General features: G+C 46.1%; 3 protein-coding genes across 5 annotated transcripts; 1 reads left to right on the top strand and 2 right to left on the bottom strand.

Annotated features, from left to right (window-relative positions):
- Positions 1–204: 204 nt before the first annotated feature.
- Positions 205–9,132, top strand: dpysl4 (dihydropyrimidinase like 4). 3 transcript variants are annotated; one of them, XM_067244215.1, is made up of 15 exons: positions 223–384; positions 469–570; positions 2,577–2,665; positions 2,968–3,152; positions 3,372–3,536; positions 4,268–4,329; positions 4,555–4,635; positions 4,834–4,902; positions 4,992–5,112; positions 5,317–5,473; positions 5,907–6,048; positions 6,169–6,339; positions 6,574–6,753; positions 7,013–7,184; positions 7,633–9,132. In XM_067244215.1, the coding sequence occupies exons 1-15, from the start codon at positions 223–225 to the stop codon at positions 7,722–7,724; spliced, it is 1,950 nt and encodes a 649-aa protein (XP_067100316.1). In that variant the 3' UTR covers positions 7,725–9,132. The 3 variants fall into 3 exon arrangements, with proteins under 3 accessions (XP_067100315.1, XP_067100316.1, XP_067100317.1); XM_067244214.1 differs by having other exon boundaries at positions 205–570; XM_067244216.1 differs by lacking the exons at positions 223–384; positions 469–570 and adding an exon at positions 1,156–1,194.
- A 379-nt stretch (positions 9,133–9,511) lies between these two features.
- Positions 9,512–13,972, bottom strand: LOC136950504 (E3 ubiquitin-protein ligase TRIM35). Its single transcript, XM_067244884.1, has 6 exons — positions 12,644–13,972; positions 12,186–12,281; positions 11,395–11,625; positions 11,195–11,217; positions 10,878–10,996; positions 9,512–10,605 (listed from the first exon to the last, which is right to left on the bottom strand). The coding sequence occupies exons 1-6, from the start codon at positions 13,517–13,519 to the stop codon at positions 10,061–10,063; spliced, it is 1,890 nt and encodes a 629-aa protein (XP_067100985.1). The 5' UTR covers positions 13,520–13,972; the 3' UTR covers positions 9,512–10,060.
- Positions 13,973–18,280: 4,308 nt separating this feature from the next.
- Positions 18,281–19,882, bottom strand: LOC136950114 (UDP-glucuronosyltransferase 2B20-like). Its single transcript, XM_067244218.1, has one exon. The coding sequence runs from the start codon at positions 19,880–19,882 to the stop codon at positions 18,281–18,283; it is 1,602 nt and encodes a 533-aa protein (XP_067100319.1).
- Positions 19,883–20,806: the final 924 nt, after the last annotated feature.

Raw genomic sequence — 20,806 nt, 5'->3', positions numbered from 1 at the left:
GGTTTCAGCACCACGCCCCACTGGACAGCTCCCGTTCACAGAACTGTCCTCGACTGAAGACCGAGGTCGACTTGGTTTGGAGAGCTGCCACCACGGAGATTAACTCAGTCTGAGGGTACGATAGTGCTTCTTAGGTTCGATTTAGGGTATTTTTTTATACATTTCTACATTTCTCACTGTCCTCTAAAAGAAGAACGTCTGGCGATGGCAGAGAGGAGACTGATGCCCCGTGATGATGACGAGGGTTCTTTGCTGTCCAAACTGGGGACCGATAGTCCAAAGCCCAGAGTCAAGTTCGGTGGAATGTTCTGTAACGTGGAGGGCGCCTACGAGAACAAAACATTAAATTTCGAGTCGTTCAGCCCAAACACCCAGAGACGGCATGTCCGGACTCGCCAGGAGGACAGGTGCCACTCGGACACTTTCAGCGACACCAGCAGCGTGAGCAACTTCTCGTCAGTCAGCGAGAAACCGAGTCGAGCATCCCGGTTCGACGCCGGCTCGTGTTCCCGGGGCCAGACCATCGTTTATCCCACTGGACACAACCGCACCCACAATGGCAAGCGAGAGGTAAATTGCATATGATGAAAGATTGTGTTTTCATTTTTTTATTAAAACTTTGTATATTCTAATAAAGTAGACATTTACAGCCCGTCAGATAATGACGTTTTGGGGGAATAAACTCATATTGAATGTTATTGATTTATTTTAACACCCGAGGCTGAAGCTTTGACAACAAAGAAGAGGATTAAAGAGTGTATTCACCCTCTAGAGTCCAAACAATACGGCTGAGTCTCCCTCCGGCGTGGATGGTGCGGGCTACTATCAAATCAGTGTTGAGAGCCCAGCCTTTTGAGTCGGTCCCGCCTCGCCCCCGGGACTCATGTAGAATATTAATGAGGCAGATGGTCAGCGGGGAGACACAACGGGAGGGAGGGGGCTCAGTAAGCGCGAGGACTGGTGGCACAGCGCATCCAAAATAAACGGAGAATACGGTAACGTTGTCTGTTGCTCTCGAGCTGAGTTCGCAATACTGTGAGAGACGTTTGACGTTAGCCGTAAATCCCACCACCAGCAGTGCACACGCGATACCGGGTAGCCATTCAATCTCGTGGCTCTAACGTTGGAAATCACAGGTTCCGCGCACCGGCCGGCATGTCTTTCCAAGGCAAGAAAAGCATCCCTCGATTGTCGGTAGGTAACCGTGCAACAGCTCATGTATGATTTAGAGGTTTCAGTGGTAGTGCAAATGGAGTGAATTATCAAACATCTCTGGCGGAATCTTTTGTCCCTATATCGAATAGGCTATTGCAACTGATCATGGCGGCACTCCTAAAAGAGCATTGTTCGTTCAGCGGCTCGTCAGTCATAGTCATTTGAATGGAATGCTTTTTTTTTTAAAACCTCTTTTAGCATATATGCTAGTCTAACATAGTGCAAACTGTAGTCGGAGGCTATTACAATGACACGCCTCTATTGAGTCTGAGCGACGCAGAGACAGCAGCACACACAGCGCTACTCCTCCAGCGTCTGAGTATCTCGTGGCCTAGACAGGCAGCACGGGGCCGTGCCGGCTATTAAGGGCTTGGCTAGTCTCGCAGACGCGCCGGTCCAGCCAAGCGGAGTACAGTAGTGTCTTGCCCGGGGACTGGGCGTAGTTATCACGGTGAGGCTCGTGAACCGATTCCCTTCCGCTCAATTTGGCACAGTGGCCTGCCCCGCTCATCTACCCGGGTGACCCACTTTCTTCTCTCCCGGAATAATTCTCTCTTTGTTCGTAGGACCGGGGTATATAGGCCTATTACCGTGCACTACCGAAACCACATCCGACCTACGTTGATGAAAAGGCCTAACCCCATCTTTAACCAATGAAAGAACTATAATGATGTGCAATGTAATTTAATGAATCTCTGGACGTTTTAAATCGTTGAATTTCAAATCCAGACATGTCCACTTAAAATTGTTCTCCAGAATACTTTGTTACAAAGTGAGCAAACCCCCAGAAATCCTGCTGTTGCACAGTGTGCAGACAGAGCTAAGCTAAGCTTCACCCATGCTTTAGAGCCCCCCCTGTAGCCCATCACATCACCCACCCACCCCCCCCCCCAGCTTCCAAAAACTGTCCGACCACATTCCTCCTGTTCTCCCTCTTCCGTGGGCGTCTGTCGCTCCTCCTCGCATCTTAACCCATCATCCTCTCATCCTCTCAGCATGGCCTCAGGAACCACAGCACAGCCCTGCCGCAGGACCACGGCCTTTTAAGGACTCAGCATCTTGCGCTGTCCGCAGCGAGTCCAGGAGAGAGCCTATACTCCTCTGATGGAGCAAACGGGTGTTTTACTGCATCGTCAACAGCCTCTTGTCTTTGCAGTGTGTCTCTTTATTAACACTACACATCTTCATGATCATGTGACCTCATACGGACACTCCCTCCCCCCCCGCCCAGGAATCACTCGCCACCAAGGGGATCAGCCTAGCTGTCGATCTCCATGACAACAGCCTCTCCTCTCCCCTGCTCCACCCTTCCTAACTCAGTCCAACTCTGTCCCCCCCCTCGCCCCCCCCTCTGTCTCCAGAACGATCGCCTCATCATTAAAGGAGGCAAGATCGTCAACGACGACCAGTCCTTCTACGCTGACATCTATGTGGAGGACGGTGTCATCAAGTAGGCGTCGCCCTTGTTTCACTCTCCAATCACGCTACACCTGGTGTTTACCTTCGCATACATACAAGAATACAGCTGTTGTAATAGACTCTAATACAACAGTTGTAATAGACTCTAATATGTCAGTTTTAATATACTATACATGAGTTGTAATATACTATAATACAACAGTTGCAATATACTTTAATACAGCAGTTGTAATAGACTCTATAACAGTAGTTGCAATAGACACAAATACGGCAGCTCTAATAAAATATAAGACAGCAATTACTACAGACTGTAACACAGCGGTGGTTCCACAGGCAGATAGGAGAGAACCTGATTGTCCCTGGGGGCGTGAAGACGGTCGATGCCTACGGACACATCGTCATCCCTGGTGGCATCGATGCCAACACCAGACTGCAGGCTCCACACCTGGGCATGAGCCCCGCGGACGACTTCTACCACGGCACCAAGGCAGCCCTGGCCGGAGGCACCACCATGATCCGTAAGACCCTACAGAGCCCTGACCTTGTGATAAAACCTAGCCATCAGCCTCGTCCCAGCATCCAACCTTATGGGTGTTCTAGGACTGTGTGGGTGACCATAGTGTACTTGAGCTTTGGGGTTGCTTGACCGGTGGTTCGACCGAGTTCGCATCAATGTACTAACTCGATCATTAGTGTGCTTGACCGGATTGTGTCCTCTCCTCTCTCCTGTCCTCTAGTCGATCACGTGCAGCCTGAGCCAGGCTCCAGCCTGCTGGTGGCCTACGACCAGTGTAGGGATATCGCTGACAAGAGGTCGTGCTGCGACTACTCCCTGCACATGGATATCACACGCTGGCACGAGGGGATGTTTGAGGAGTTGGAGAGTTTGGTCAAGGACCAAGGTGTGTGTGTGTATATGTGTGTATGCCTGTGTGTGTGTGCATGTGGGTATGCCTGTGTGTGTGTGCATGTTGGTACGCCTGTGTGTGTGCCTGTGTGTGTGGGTGTGCCTGTGTGTGTGTAGACGCAGGCTTCCCTGTGTGTAACGAGGGTGAGTGAGGCTGAAGGGACATCTCTGGGCCACACTAAAATGAAGCTCAGTCTCTCTAATCTACAGAGACAGGCTACCCAGCACAACATGGGCCGGCGTCTCTGCACCCTGGCCCTCATCTCTCCCTCTACCCTGCCTCCCTCGCTCTCTTTCTCTCTGCCACTCTCCCTTTCACTCCCTGCCTCCCTCGCTCTCTTTCTCTCTGCCACTCTCTCTCTTTCTCTCCCTGCCTCCCACTGTCTCTTTCTTACACTCTCTTTTTCTCTTTATTGTCCTTTCTCTTGCCCTATCTATCTTTCTCCCAGTGTGTTCCTCTTTCCCTCGCTTTCTCACTCTAATTGATCTATCTCTACTATCACGACCAGCAATAGCAGGGTTGTAGCATGTTATAGCAGTAAACAGAGCTTTAGGAACACACCCTGCAGCAATAACATTGATGACTAGCAAGGATTTTAAGGACCCACCTTTTTAGGAGGGACGGTTTTGAGACCTTGAAGAAGTGCATGCATCAAATAATACATTTCAGTGAAAAACATAACCTCCGTAAACCAACCGTAACCTCGGAACCATGATCTGTTGCAGGCGTCAATTCCTTCCTGGTCTTCATGACGTACAAGGACAAATACCAGAGCTCCGACTCCCAGGCAGGTTCAGCAAACACAACATAGACCTCTGTATGATACGACAGTAACGTACCATGTGATAAACAGCAGAGGACAATCGTCCTCACTGTTGCAGATGGAATAACAATAATATTTCATATTTAAACGGCACCATAGTCACACGCCCAAGGATGCTGTACAGAGGACTATAAAGAAAGGAAAGATGGATGATATGTTCAGCAGAATGACCTGTCCTCACTGTTGCAGATGTATGAGATGTTCAGCGTCATGCGTGATCTTGGTGCCATCGCTCAGGTCCACGCGGAGAACGGAGACATCGTTGATGAGGTGGGGATCAAGCTCCCCTATTATCTCACCCTTGACCCCAACACACTAGCTGCTGTCTGGATACAAAAGACTCTCTACAGTCTTTCCTCTAACCCATTTTCTCTCTCTCTCTCTCTCTCTCTCTCTCTCTCTCTCTCTCTCTCTCTCTCTCTCTCTCTCTCTCTCTCTCTCTCTCTCTCTCTCTCTCTCTCCACATAGGAGCAAAAGAAACTTCTGGAGCTGGGTATTACTGGGCCCGAGGGACACTCTCTGTCTCACCCAGAAGAGGTAAGAACACCCTGGCCACCCCTGACCCTTGAGTGCTTTACTTTGCCTCTAACTGATCCTGACGCTCTGATGATGCTGATATCCACTAGGTGGAGACAGAGGCTGTGTATCGTGCCATCACCATTGCCAAGCAGGCCAACTGCCCTCTCTACGTCACCAAGGTGATGAGCAAGAGTGCTGCTGATGTCATCGCCAAGGCCAGGAAGAAGGGTGAGACTGCTCGGCTGTTTATTACCCATAATCCACCTTGAGGTGTCAATGTGTGAAGTTCTTAGAATACCTAATCACCAAATTATAACTTTTAGTTTTGATCTCGTGTATTTCATTTGCTATGGAAATGAGCATTTGAGTATAACTTTGTTTGAGAAGGATTTGGAGTAATGAGAAGGTCTGCTCCCCTTGCCTTATTTCCAGGAATGGTTGTCTATGGGGAGCCAATCACAGCCAGTCTTGCAACAGACGGTTCTCACTATTGGTCTAAGAACTGGGCCAAAGCTGCTGCCTTTGTTATGTCCCCGCCCCTCAGTACTGACCCCAGCACCCCAGAATACCTCAATTCCCTCCTCTCCTGGTAAGAAACTCCACAACCCACAGTCTGTTGTTCATAACCCACAACCCTAACCTAAAACTCTGAGCCATACCCTTACCCTTGACCCACAACCCATTTCCCATAACCTACAACACTAACCCTAATCTACAATTCTAACACTAACCTATAACCCTAGCATCTACCCATAAACCTGTGTTTCTTTAACTTTTTACATCCAGCCCTTCTTTGAGAATGGAAACGAATCATCATGTCCCCTCCATTTACAGTCTAATCCGAGCCTCTGTCAATGCAAACTTTCCTTTCCACAGTTTGAGAACTACTTTCTCAACTTTCTAATTTCACCCTAACCTTCCACGAGCACATGGTGGACCAGCCCTGAGGCTGTGTCCTTGTGATGTCAGTCTGTAACCATGACATGACTGATAACACTTCCTGTGTGTCTGCTGGTTGCTAGCGGTGACCTCCAGGTGACGGCGAGCGCCCACAGCACCTTCTCCACGGCCCAGAAGGCCGTAGGCAAGGACAACTTCACCCTCATCCCGGAGGGAACCAACGGCATCGAGGAGAGACTGTCTGTGGTCTGGGACAAGGCTGTGGTATGCCGGCAGACACGCGCACGCACACCAAAACACACACACATACAGTTGTATCACTCAGTACTCACAAGTCAGTAGACATGTACAAATTGCTAGTAGTGACATGTGTTTCCTATCCAGGCAACAGGTAAAATGGATGAGAACGAGTTTGTGGCAGTGACGAGCACCAACGCCGCCAAGCTCTTCAACCTGTACCCCCGGAAGGGACGCATTGCTGTGGGCTCTGATGCCGACATCGTCATCTGGAACACCAAGGAGTCCAGGACCTTCTCTGCCACCACCCACAACCTGGTTAGTGTCTGGTTAGCCTAGCAGAACAACCTGGTTATTATAGCTTTTTTTTCTCTTCTTAGTAACCATTTTAGCTTTACTTCCATGTTGTTTTAGCAAGCAGTAGCTAGCACTTGGTTAGCTGAACAACCTGCTTTGTTTAACCTGCTTTTCAGATGAAGGTGAATCAATGTTATCATGACTCAAAGAAAATGATTACAAAAGTGTTTCGTGTTGTGTGTGTGTATTGAGCAGACGGTGGAGATGAATATCTTTGAGGGAATGGAGTGTCGGGGGGTGCCCGTGGTTGTCATCAGTGGGGGCCGGATTGTTCTGGAAGGTGGAAAGCTGAACGTCACTGAGGGCTATGGACGCTTCGTCCCCAGTAAGGCCTTCCCCGACTACGTTTACAAGAGGATCAAAGCCCGTAGCAAGGTACGACCTTCAACCCCTGACCCCTCACCATGACTCCTTCTCTGAAGTTGACCCTTTCACTGACTTCTAACCTTAACCCCTAAATCCTCATTCCTGATCTCTAAGTCTGACTCTTGTTGAACTTGACCCTTACCCCAAAACCCATACATTCTACCTCTGAACTTGACCCTGAACCTTGCTCCTCTCTCTTGACCCATGACCCTGAACCTCACTGCGAGTCTCCTCCACTCTGACCTGATGCCCTGTGTCTCTCTGACAGATGGCTGATGCCCGCGGTGTTCCCCGCGGTAACTACGATGGCCCGGTCCACGATGTCATCAGCATGACCAAGTCGGTGCCGCCCACCCCCACCACTAGGGGGCCCCAGGTCCCAGGGAAGGTCCCCACTGGCCCCAACAGGAACCTGCACCAGTCAGGGTTCACTCTATCTGGTAAGAGCTGCTGATTCTGAATGGCTTGGAGTGTTTATGAACTAAATATCTGTGCAAAATTCTTAGGCACCATATGATGGGCATTGATCATTCCCATATGAAGTGAATATTGTCTTGAATATTAATAATTTTTTGTCTTCTGTATTTGTGTGTATAAAAGTGAAAATGTTCTGTAGTTTATTAATTTCATAATTTATTAAAGCATTTTTGCTTATAAAATAGTGTGTATATAATATTATGAAAATATGTATTTTTAGTATGTAATTTTAGTTTATATACGCTCTTCATAGATGAGCCATGACCCTAGTTCTGAGCCTAACCTACTCTCATTCTGTCTCTGACCATAGCTCCAAATCTGTCCATAACCTTTGCCGTGACTTTAACTTTTTCATCCAGCTCCAATTTCCTGGCCTAACTCTTTGACTCCTCCTCTTCTTCTCATCTCCAGGAACTCAGATAGACGACCACATCCCACGGCGCTCCACCCAGCGCATCGTAGCTCCCCCTGGTGGCCGGTCCAACATCACGTCCCTGTCGTGAGTGGTGAACATGAGGGAGGCGAAGCAGAAACAGCCCTTCACACTTGGCTTCCTAAACCGTCCTCAAAGAAATGCAAAAAATCCCAGTTACACTCTAAAACTGTACATTCCAACAGGTTGAAAACATTAAAAAATAAATACAAATATGGTACTTTTCCGGCAAGTGATGGAAACATTACTATAACAATACCTACACCTATTGTACGCAGAACCCAAGTCCAACCAGATCTCATTGCAAAACAATAGATCCATCCACTAGATCCATTGAGTCCATCCTAAGACCATTCAACAGCTATAGTAGATCTCCATAGAGCTGTTCGACCTCCATATAACTGCTTGATGTACATTGCATGCAGCTTCAACCTCCAGAGTCCCCTCGTCCTCTGGTCATCTTGTGTCCAGCTTCAGTTACCTGGTGGTGACGATGAGCAGGAGATAGGAGGGTCGTCTTTAAGACCTCTGAATGCCTCTCACACTGTAGTAGTACTGCTTCCTGACTCTTTCTCCCTCTCTCTCTCTCTATCCTCTTCTGTTCTCTTCTCTCACTGTCTCTCTTCCACTTTCTCTCTCAATCTGTCTCTTTCACTTTCTCTCTTAATCTGTCTCTCCCTCACTTTCTCTCTCACTTCCTCTCCCTCTTTCCCATTCTTCTGGCACTTAGGCTGCCCCTCCCCCTCTGCCTCCCCTCCATGAATGTTCTCATTAGGTAGTACGAAGAACAACCATACTTGATAACCTCATACTTAAAGGACTTATGTCATTGCCACATGTGTATGTACCTTCCTGTTACCATAGAAACGTTAACCTGGAGAGAGACAGAGGCGTCATATGCTAGTGCTGTAACCTTGCCGTTGTCGTGTCAGTCAGAAGAAGAGTTTCATCAATGCTCCAACATGTCTGTAGAAATACTAGAGAGGCCTAAAACAGTGTTCTGGTCTTAGTCCCGATCCTGGGCCTTGACCCTAATCCTAGTTCTTAGTCCGAGTCATCGGCTTTTTCCCCACACTGTGTGTCTTAAACACCCAATCTCTGGTGCTCAGAACCCTCACGTTCTATCCAACCCCACCCCCTCTACCTAGTAACCACAGTGGACCACAGTGGTTCTAACACTTTTTTTAACAAGCTGTCTGTCTAGTTTGTAAGGATATCATTTGATAACATTTTCATGTTTGTACTTTGTACTTTTACCGGTTCAGAAAACGGCCATTATTTTGTAGCCCAGAAACCAACAGCATTAGTAGTGTACAGTTCTCCTGCAGTGTTGTTAGTGGAACCCTGTTTGAGTGTGTCTATAGTTATCACCTGAGACAAAATGGTCCAGTAACTGTCTTTTTCTATTGTCTCAGTGTAACATTGTAAATATTTAATTGTGTCCCGAAAGCATCATGAAGAGCATGTCCTGAATAAAGTTTGAGGGGAAATAAGTTCCTTGTCTTTATTGACGTTTAGTAATAACAAAACTGAATGGTGTTGCTCAACTTTTGGGGCCTGCAGTGTTTTGAAACGCTGCTAGTCTAGTTTCCTCCTAGCAGAGGGAGGGGCTAGGTGGAGGATATTGTTGGTCCCACAGGGATTGATAGCAGTGGGGGGGGGGGGGGGGGGGGGGGGTAGGGGTTGCTGGAAGGGCTGTTATTGAAAGGTTAAAAACACGTTTGCGTGCCAACATTCCATGGATCTAGAGGGAGGGAGGGAGGGAGGGAGGGGGAAAAGAGGAAGGGTATCTAGTTCCCTGGGGAAGGCCATGTGCTAAATGCAGTCTGGTGCAGATGGACAAATCGTTGACCAGAATGACAGTCAGAAAAGTGCATTTCAATGGGACTGCACATTTATTTATAGCGGTACATGAAATACAGTGTTTGAAACATTAGACATACAAAATCACAATTGATTCACTAAAGGAAAATATCTTCATGACTTTAAACTATTATGTACACAGCAAACGAGTAGCTCTGACCTCAAATCTGATTGGCTGACAGTCATGACATGAACTTATCAACAAATAAAACTTTCCCAGATCTGTATAAATATATCTCAGCCCCACCGGCTTGCTCGTTTGAATTCTAGTGCATGTTGTCTGTTACTAAGGCAGAGCTAGCTTGTAGAGATACCACATGCCTACATGTTTACAGGACATCTATACACATGAAACATCACTATAAGACACAGATTAATGGAAACAAATTGGATGAAAGCGTCTGCTAAATGCAAATGACAAATGCATTTATAATAATAATGGATTCATTTAGCAGACACTTTTATCCAAAGTCACATATAATACCGTTGGGTTTTTCTACTGTCCTTGGTATCTTTCCACATTTCTCCCAGGCACCCTGTCTGCTACTCTGCCGAGACGGACACCCTCCCAGCAGAGATGGTCAGAGGGTGTCGTCTGCAGCTGGTGGACAGGTAAGGGAACACCCTCCTGGTGAACCTGTGTTTGAACGAGTAGATGATGGAGTTATCGCTGGCGTCCGAGAAGGTGAGCCTGGCCCGTTCCCAGTCCAGATGCACCCTGACTCTCTGGGTCTTCCTCTTCAGGGTGAGGGGGGCGCCAGTAGGGCTGCAGGCCCGGTACTGCCCCCCGGTGAAGCAGACCACCCACAGGCCCTTCTCTGGGTCTGGGGGTAACCGCTCCTTCCTGGGGAAGTTGTCCTGGGCCACACCCAGGGCCCAGCAGCTGTTCTCCCCCACCTCCACCTCCCACTTGTGGGAGCCAGAGCTGTAGGCCTCGGAGCCCAGGACGCACTCGTGGTAGCGGAATCTCTCGCGGTTGTCTGGGAGATGGCGCCCCTCCTCCTCCTCCTCACTGTAGCGCACGCTGATCAGGTTGTCGGACACGCTCAGGCATGCGTCGGCTGTGTTCGGGTCCAGAGTCACCGGCGCTGGGGCATTGACAGAGAGGGAGTGAGGGAGGGATGGAGAAGGAGGAGCGAGGGAAAGAGAGGAGGGTGACAGAGTGTAGAGAGGGAGAAGCAGAGTGAGGGATAGAGACAAAGAAAGCAGACATGGTTTGTCAGAAAGAAAGAATAAAACAAGAATGAATAAACAAACAACCAATACTAGGAGAAATGACAACAGATGTCTATAAAATCAAATAAAAAGTAAACAAACAAGTGGCGTTGACGTAATCGTTCATCGCTGGGCCTGCACTTACTGTAGTGCACCAGGTTCTGCATGTTCTCCCAGGCATGGTACCGGATGTAGCCCAGGTGCTGGGCCAGGTCCAGCAGAGACCCAGACACCACCTCTGGTTCCTCCACGCTCAGCTGGGTCCTAGTGCACACAGGGTTAGTACGGCCAGCTTTAGTTCACACACCGTGGGTTAAGAATCATAGATAGCCTAGCTGACATGTCGGGTTGAAAGTAGTACTGAAAATGACTGTACACAGACAGGTTTTATCTCCAACTAGCTGAGTATGACTAGGTTTACATACAGAATAACCCAGAGATTGGCCTGAATGACACACCCACCTCTCAGAAGTCTTCTTGAAATTCTGTAAGGAAAAGAACATAATAGACAGTTGCAGGGTATCATTACAGGTAGACTGCTAACCCCTGTCTGGTTAGCATATCTCTCCCGATAACATGGGAGAGGTCATTGTACCTGTGAAGGTAGGGTACTATCCCTTTAAAAGGGGGACCACTGTCCCTTTAAAAGGGTGGGACTGTACCTTTAAGAAGATCACATCTTCAACAGCCATGGCCTCCTCTGTCACCCTGATGGCGTCTGTAAGACACGCGATGTCATCCATGATTCTCTCCATCCTCTCCTTCATCTTCCGGCTCTTCTCTTCCTCCTCCTCTTTTATCGAAGACATCAAAGCCGCCTCTTCGTCTCTGAGGAAATGGTGCAGCTTCTCAAACTCCTCCCCCACCACGCGCTCCGCATGCTCTGATTGGTTCTACAGGTGGGCGTGGAGACAAGGGGGAGTGGCACAGTATCCTAGGCGATCGAAACTGCCTCTGTGTGCCTAACCGCCAGGTGTGTTTTGGGAAGCCATCTTGTTTTCAGCAAATGGAAGGTGTTGTGTGATCCATGCCTTGAGGTACTGGGCTATGGTCTTGCTAGTGTGTGTTTACTCAGCTATTAAGAAACGTAACTGACCCATAACGTCCCAAACAGGCTGTGACATTCAGTACACTCTGTAAGACCTTAAGGAACGTTACAAATGTGTTAGGTACGTTTCTTGTACATCATGACATTTTATTTGAGGTCATCCTCATAACGTTACTTACAGAACCAATAGGGGATCTAAACGTGTGTACGTTCAGGCAACGTTTATAACATTACTAAAAGGACGACATTAGGACATTCAGAGGCCCCCACATATCTATGTCCTGAATAGACTTGGGGCGTAACTTTCACCAGCTGACACCACAGGTACGTAACCATGACTTTGTGGAGACTAAAATAACATACACGTCATGTCCTGGAACTTGATTTTTGTTAGCTGGGTAGTACCTTGATATGCTGGGCTATGGCCTGGCTGGTGTGCAGGGCAGTGTTCAGCGAATCCAGCTTGCTCTGGAGAGGCCTGAGAGATGACCGCAGCTCCCTCTGAGAAAAAAAGAAGAGAGGAGAGGGGATGACAGGAGAGGAGATGAGAGGAGATGAGGGGATGTAAGGAGAGGAGATGAGAGGAGATGAGGGGATGTAAGGAGAGGAGATGATGGGATGTAAGGAAAGGAGATGAGAGGAGATGATGGAATGTAAGGAGAGATGAGATGATGGGATGTAAGGAGAGATGAGATGAGAGGATGTAAGGAGAGGAGATGAGAGGAGATGATGGGATGTAAGGAGAGGAGATGACAGGAGAGGAGATGAGAGGAGCATGAGAGACAGGATTGAGAGGTCAAGACTGATCCTTTCGCTCATCCATCCATCCGTCTTTCTTTTCATCCATCCATCCACTGTCTTACCTTGCAGTCAAGTGCCGCCTCCTCTACAGAGCAGCATTCGTGCTCCTCGTGTTCCTCCCTCTGACACTCTGAGCACACCAGCTCCTCCTCCTCCATGCAGAACATGCTGAACATCTCCCCGTGCTCTGGACACTGCCCCCCAGCCTCCCCGGGCCCCCCGCCCCTCCCCGGCCTTCGGGACTGCCCCTGGAACAAGGAGTCCAGCAGGCGGTTGAGGACACAGTCCAGCAGGTTGCGTCCGTAGCACACGGTGCAGCCTCCCTGGCCTCCCAGCTCTCTCTGACACAGCTCCACGCAGACCTGGCAGAGACGGTGTCCGCAGGGGAGAACCAGGGCCCCTGCCGCCTGGCAGCCCGGGCACACGGACTCCGACACCTCCATCCCCTGCTCCTGGGGATCCAGCCCAGGCTCGGGCCCAATCTGCTCCCCTGGGTCAACATGCCCAGGCTGGGGCCCACTCTGCTCCCCTGGGTCAGCATGTCCAGGCTGGGGCCCACTCTGCTCCCCTGGGTCAGCATGTCCAGGCTGGGGCCCACTCTGCTCCCCTGGGTCAGCATGTCCAGGCTGGGGCCCACTCTGCTCCCCTGGGTCAGCATGTCCAGGCTGGGGCCCACTCTGCTCCCCTGGGTCAACATGCCCAGGCTGGGGCCCACTCTGCTCCTCTGGGTCAACATGCCCAGGCTGGGGCCCACTCTGCTCCTCTGGGTCAGCATGTCCAGGCTGGGGCCCACTCTGCTCCCCTGGGTCAGCATGTCCAGGCTGGGGCCCACTCTGCTCCCCTGGGTCAACATGCCCAGGCTGGGGCCCACTCTGCTCCTCTGGGTCAACATGCCCAGGCTCCTCACCGAGACCTCTCTGGTCTGCCTTCTCTGCCATGGACGCTGGATCTCTGGATTATGGAATTCTGAATTCTTAGTTCTGGAACTCTAAATTTCTGAATTCTGGATCTCTGTAATCTTGAAGTTTGATGCTGGATTCTACATCACTGGACCAAAATTAGTGGATAACCAACACAAATAATGATTAGATCACAGGCAATGGATTACCTCGTCTCTGGTGTGCCTGTCTTCTCACTTCTGTCAACTGGAGGTTAATTTCACAACCTCTAGTGCTGCCTGTCTGTCTATTTCTCTGCTAGCCTGTCTGCCTGTTTAAATGTCTGTCTGTCTGTCTGCCTCGATACAAGTCCGCCTGTGTTCCTGCCTGCCTGCCTGTCTGCCTGTCGGTCTGGCTCAATAAAAGCCTATTCTCCAACCTGCCTGTCTACAAGTCTGTCTGTCTAAATGTTTGCCTGTCTGCCTGTCTAAATGTTTGCCTATATGCCTGTCTAAACGTCTCCCTGCCTGTCTGCCTGGCAGCCTGACTGCTTTGCAAAGTCCCACCCTCTGCTGACTATTAATAGAAGTATGTTTACAGTCCAGCTCTGCTTGTACCTGCCAGAAAACAGGCTGAAAGTTGAGAGTTGATACTTACACACACTCGCACACACACACACACATTCATGGACAGTCTCATGGATACACACACAAAACCACAAGCACACACACACATGCCCTGAAAAATAAGAACAGGGACACAACGTTGTTTTGCACCACCGGGAATCAAACCGGCATCCTTCTGATTAATAGCATTCCCGATTCCATAACCACTCAGCCATCTGACTCCCTTTACATTATAGAAAACATACCTATCTGTTGGTGTTCTAACGGCTCATATCAGGTAAGACACTGCCAGTGCCTGACACAAATAGAGAGAAACACACACAGGAAAAGCTACTCTGAGTCATCCTCCTTGGAGATTCTTTCTCCTAGGGTGGGTGATTATGCTAGTTACCTAGCTGGTATCTCCAGGGGAGGTTTGCCAGGTCCTGGCCTCACATATGCCTCACCCTGCTGGGGCCCATGGCACTACCCGCTGCCTAGGACTACCTGGGCCTACAGGGACCACATTTGGTCTGCAGTCTCTATTTATAGAAAATCATAGTGATTTAGTGATATTCGTTAGCTTTTCCATAAATAAATACATACATAAATGTAAAATATATGTTTACTATACTATTGATTGACAATTGTGCATTAATTAATACATATATTCGTTTATTTCTGTCTAAGTGCATGGATGTGGACATTCATTTATTCATTTATTCATTTATTCATTTATTCATTCATTCATTCATTCATTGTTCCCAATATGATAATGAGAGGAGGCCAGTAGGCGTGGAAACTGACGTTCAGACATTGCAATCAATCCAGAGCCATAGATTCAATCTAGCTAACGCCTGGGACACACTGGCTGCGAAGCGGATATCGTTTTTATGGACAACATAGCCTACATGGCCAGGCTGGCCGACCTCGTTGAAAACAAAGATTTAATTCACCATATGATATTTGGATAAACAAACATGTTATAAAGAATTGACTACGTTAGTTGTGGGCTATCACTTAACACCCAACTTCACTACGCTGACCGGCCAACCATGTGTTTACCCCGATAAAAACGATATCCGATCAATTCTCAAAATGTAAACATTTAAAAATAAAAAATCCTTATTGTTGATTGTCAAACCAACATTTTTGTCCTGTGTGTAAGAGCGAGATAGACAATCTGTCATAGCCCCCAATCAAGCAGAAGATAAATTTGTGAAGATTGACGACACAAAGTTAATCATCAAAGATGAAATGTAGCTTAGTCCTACATGGAGTTGTATGCCCCACAGCACGTATTTTACAAAGACTACGGCAACAAAAGCCAAACATTGCCACGTTATGTTGGAAATGGGATGCTGTTGCGACGGTTGTTGGAGCAACAAGTGGCCTAATTAGCCTGTAGCCTATGCCATGTTTATGTACCATGTCAGCTTTACATGTATAAAAGGAAAGCTCAGAGAAGGTGAAAGGCTTGGTGAAAGGCTTGGTGAAAGGCTTGGTGACCGGCGTGGAGAAATGCGCGTCTAGTGTGAACAGCATCGCGTCATTCGTAGCAGATTGTGGCGCTTCAGGGCGCTTCTCAGCCAGTGTGTCCCAGGGGTTAGCTAGATTGAATCTATGGCTCTGGATTGATTGCAATGTCTGAACGTCAGTTTCCACGCCTACTGGCCTCCTCTCATTATCATATTGGGAACAATGAATGAATGAATGAATGAATAAATGAATAAATGAATACATAAATAAATAAATAAATAAATGAATGAATAAATGAATAAATAAATGAATAAATAAATGAATAAATAAAAGAATACAAAAATAAATACATACATAAATGTAAAATATATGTAACTATTGATTGACAATTGTGCATTAATTAGTACATATATTTGTTTATTTCTGTCTAAATGCATGGATGTGGACATTTATTTATTCATTCATTCATTTGTAAATATGGCAGGTTTGGTCCTCCATAGGTTTGGTCCTCCATAGTTTACGTGATACAAGCAACATAATTCATAAGCATATTTCTCTTCTGAACATGACCAAGGGTCACGTTCTCATGAGCTAATATAGCCGGGTATAGATCAAACATTGTTTATTTTATCCAGAACATTTAACACAATATAAAAGTAATAAAGTAATAATTTGTTGTAATCTTTAATTATTGTTAATTGATCATTGGTTAATGACAGACCTCTTCAACACACACAATGGAATGTAAAAACATAATAGACAAAAAAAATCTAACTTGTTTAATAACATCACTATAGTGTATGTCCAACAGTCAGCACACATAGGCAGACACTGTTTCTACAATGTAGAAATGGCAACATTATATATATATAAGGCAACATAAGGTGTACACACACTCTATCCACTGTATACATGCATACAGTTTATTCTTTACTACTGTATTGTTTTATATTTCTCTATGTTCTTACAAACAAGCAGACCTACAGTATAACAAGTCTTGTCAAATCAGGGAGCAATTAATAATTATAATTTCTTAATTGTATTTTATTTCACCTCACAGCCAAGGCAGTGACTCAGTCATTGTTTATAGTCCAGTCATTTTATGAAAAAAGGTAGGACAAATTGCAACAGAATCAAATTCAACTGATTTGTATCCTCAAAATGTCCTGAGTAAGGAAAAAAAAGCCCAGAAGAATCCCATTAGGGGAAAGTTTCGAAAAAGACCCAAATATAGCCTATTCATACACCTATTCATTTTCTCACATGAATAGGGTACACATTCAAACCTTTAGATATCACCATGAACATTACTGAGTTGATTACTTACATCAAGACAAACAAAAAATGTATTACAAGTTTTTTGAAATTCTTTGGTAACATGAGAAAACGGTGCATAATCTAATTAGATATGTACTAATTTGCACAAATACCACAACAGATCTAAACATTGGGTATAGCCAGGTGAAAATGTCTTGTTGAATCTTGTTGACAACAGTAGACTGACAGACATCTTGGTCTGATGGGGTCAAAATGCCACCCTTTTGAAAGTGACAACTTTGAAGCGTGTTCTGTATGATGATTACTGTATGAGTCTGTGTGTGTGCATGTGTAGAAGTGTATTCCCAAACAGAGCCCACTGTAGTTTACAGTGAGCGATCTGTCAAAGGCTACAGGCACTTGCATAATGGCAGAGAGTCCACAAGAAGACTTTTTGTGGAGAACGCACACTCCAGGAATGTAATTAGGAAAAGCTGTTCCTCCGCTCAATGCACAGCTCCTTCCACTACATGGAATATGCCGCATACATAACGACCTAAAATGTGTCTGTCTCCGACTGCACACCAGCTCTCTTTACCATTTCCTTATTTGATCCTGTGTTTTGGTTGCGTGTGAACTGTGTCATGTGAGACCTGTTGGTGTACTCAATGCCATGTTTACACAATGATTGAACAGGACAGGGTGGCGGTCGTGGATCCGTGTGTGCATGTGTGACACACTGTGCCCACATGGATGTTTAATGCTGTTTAAAGAAGACATGCTATATCAAGTTACAAGTAACATCTGTGGTGTTGTCGGTCAAATTTGACCGGGTAGTAATTATAGGTGGTTTAAGCAGGGAAATAAACAGTAAATGTTGCCAAATCATCATAAATAACTAAAAGGTCAACAACACATCAAAACTATGAATAAAAACCTAAAATAATAGTATATTAAATAGGGATGCACCGATACCCGATACCAAGCTCATATACTTGTATTAGTTCAGAGTTCCTGGTTCTTGTTGCTCCCGTGTTTTCTGTCTCCCTGGGTGTGTCCCTGGGTCTTGTCTTTCTCTCCCCTCGCTCCCTGCACCATCTGTGTCCCTTTTCTAATCACCCAGCTGTTGTCGCACAGCTGAATAGCAATTCAACATATATTTCCAACCAGATGCAAAATAAGGGAGTGAATGTGTCTTATTTCCCTATGAAAAACGATCTTAACTAGCATTAGGGTTAGCTTGTACAATTAATTGAACTATAATGCAGGTTATAATCAATATGTGTTGTCTCTAGCTGGTTGTACAATACCTTATCTTATCTTTTGCTGTACAAGTTCATAAAAAAACAGTGAGAACTACATGTCAACATGGTTCAACTGAGGACACATGGGGAGGGAGAATTATTGACTTATTAATATAATTTTATTTTATAAACACAGTCACTACACTTATATTTGAAACACTAATAAGGACCTATTCTTAATCTTTTTTAGTTTTCTGTTTCCTGCATAATTTGAAACAAAAAAAGCGGATAGATCCCACTGTAATGGTTGCCAACAGAAACAAAATAGCCAGTAGGAAACTGATCACATCAAGGGAATGATATGAGTACCAAGGCATCTTATAGGACTCTGTACGCAAGTGGGCAGCTCCTTTGTGCTTTATGACATATTCAATCCAATAGAGGGCAGTGTCTAAAGGATGCATAGGTTTATCCCGATGAAGACTAGAAAGACGCATCATGTTGTTCTTGTAGGAAGGGTCATGTTGGACATCTTGAATAGCTTCTAGAAAGTTCTGGCTAGTGAGCTTAGTGACTTCTAGCACCTTAGCAGCACCCCGTGTCTCCATTCTTAAGAGATTTTCAAACTGGTCAAACAGAAGTGGCAAGCCTACAATTGGTACTCCATGATACATGGATTCATAGACCCCATTGGTTCCACCGTGGGCCACAAAGACCTTGACCTTTGGGTGGCCCAGAAGGTCGTTTTGGGGAATCCACTTCATTAACATGGTGTTGTTACCTAATGTTGTCGGTCGCTCACCTTGATGCCTCCATATGACCTTCTGAGGAAGCTGGGCAAAAGCTGCAGCAATCTCATTGGTTATTTCCAAAGGCAAGCCTTTAACTAGTGTTCCCAGGGACATTAAGACAACCCCATGCTCACCTGAGCTCTGCACAAACTCCTCAAGTTCCTTTGGTAGAGGCTTGGAGTCCTTGCACTGAAAGCCACCGATGTACACTATATTAGGCATTGTAGGTCTGGGAAACTCAAAGACAAAGTCCAACCTCATGAGCCAGATGTCTGTGCCTTGCAGAAGATGGTAGAAGTTAGTTCCAGGCTCAAAGTACTTCTCCACCAGCCTATCATAATGAGGACTAACCACAAAACTATCGATGTACATGTTGAGGAAGTAGTGGAACATGTTCTTAACCCTCTGGCTGAAAGTCATTTTATCTGGGACTGCACATCCCGTGGTCGGCACATAGGATACTGGTGAGGGGGCCACCACAAAATGTCCCTCCCCACTAGTGATCCACCGCACATTAAAGACAGTGGGCAGCTTGAGCTTATGGGCTACTAGTACACCAATAGGTATACCAGGGTCCAAAAGAACCATATCATACTTGGTATCCCGAAGACTCTGCATCAGATCTTTGTTTTCAAACATCTGCACCACCAACTGGCTAGCTTCCTCATGCATCTTTGACAATGCAGTCAACATCTCAGAGTAGAAAGATAAGAACGCCGTCACTGATACTCCTTCCTTCTGGATCTCTAACATCTTAACCAGGAAGTTCACAAAGTAATCTTCCTTCTCAATGCTCATTGGTTCTGGCATGGCGATGGTGATGGAACTATAATGTGGTGAATCCTCATTGATGTACCAGCTAGTGGATGTGCGGACCACTGTGACCTTATGACCCCTGGCGTGAAGCACTTTAATCAGCAATTCCATGTTGATCCAGTGGCTACCATCCACAGGGAAGACCAGTATCTCACCTCCATGAACTCCAGGACCTCCCAGAAGAGCAAAGGTCACAGCCAGGACCACACAGGTTAGAGGAAGATACCTCATATTCCAACTCTAGAGAAATTATATACATGTCAATTAGTACGGAAATTATAAACTTTATTTGAAACCAATAATCGTTCACATACATTTGTTACTGACAGATTTTCTTAATACTTTTAATAAATAATTCAACTTAATTAAACCAACTTCTAGACATTAGAAAACTCCAGTTCCCTTCATCTTTCAATTAAAGAGGAATGTTTGGATGCATGGATTAGAACAGTTAAAAACTTCCCATTAAAATTCTAATCATTTATACTAAACACTAAATGTAGGTTAATCATTGCTGCAATTTTGCCTTGTCATTTCATCTGAAAGTCCAGAGACATGCATGGATCATGGCTCATCTCCAATAAAAAAGATTACTAAAAGTACTCTTGAAAGCATAGAGTCTGCTCTCAGTGTGAGAACACACACTTCAAACTACCACTGCCATTTGCATTAATTTCATGTAAATGCATGAATAAAAAAAACATATATTTAGGAAACATTTTCTGGACAGAGCTGTAACCAAACAACATTCCCAACTTCTCACATTCATACATAAAAACAAATGCTGCATTCACTTTCATGCAACATTGAAACCATTTAATGAATAGGAAAGGAACACAATTGTTTGTAGCGTTCTAATCTGTTCAATTTTGAGAGTTCTTGAAGCCTACCTCAAATCCCTGTGCAGCAACAAACTTTCAACAGACTGTGGTTTCCTAGAGTCTAGCTATTGAAGAATTAGAGTCCAAACTCCAAATCCAAGTGTTAGTCTTTATGTTGCATAATCTAGGAGAGGTTATTCAGAGTAAACGTTATGTTCAAATTGACAGCAGATGTGTGGGTATGTGTGTCTGCGTGATACAGAGAAAGAGACAGGAGTCAGGGTTGTAATCCAAACCTCTTGTTAGACTCTCTCCCCAGTACTGCCACAGCCCC

Source organism: Osmerus mordax, chromosome 10 (assembly GCF_038355195.1).
Source record: "Osmerus mordax isolate fOsmMor3 chromosome 10, fOsmMor3.pri, whole genome shotgun sequence".
In the NCBI taxonomy this organism is placed as follows: domain Eukaryota; kingdom Metazoa; phylum Chordata; class Actinopteri; order Osmeriformes; family Osmeridae; genus Osmerus; species Osmerus mordax.
This window is presented reverse-complemented; position numbering and strand designations above follow the sequence as displayed.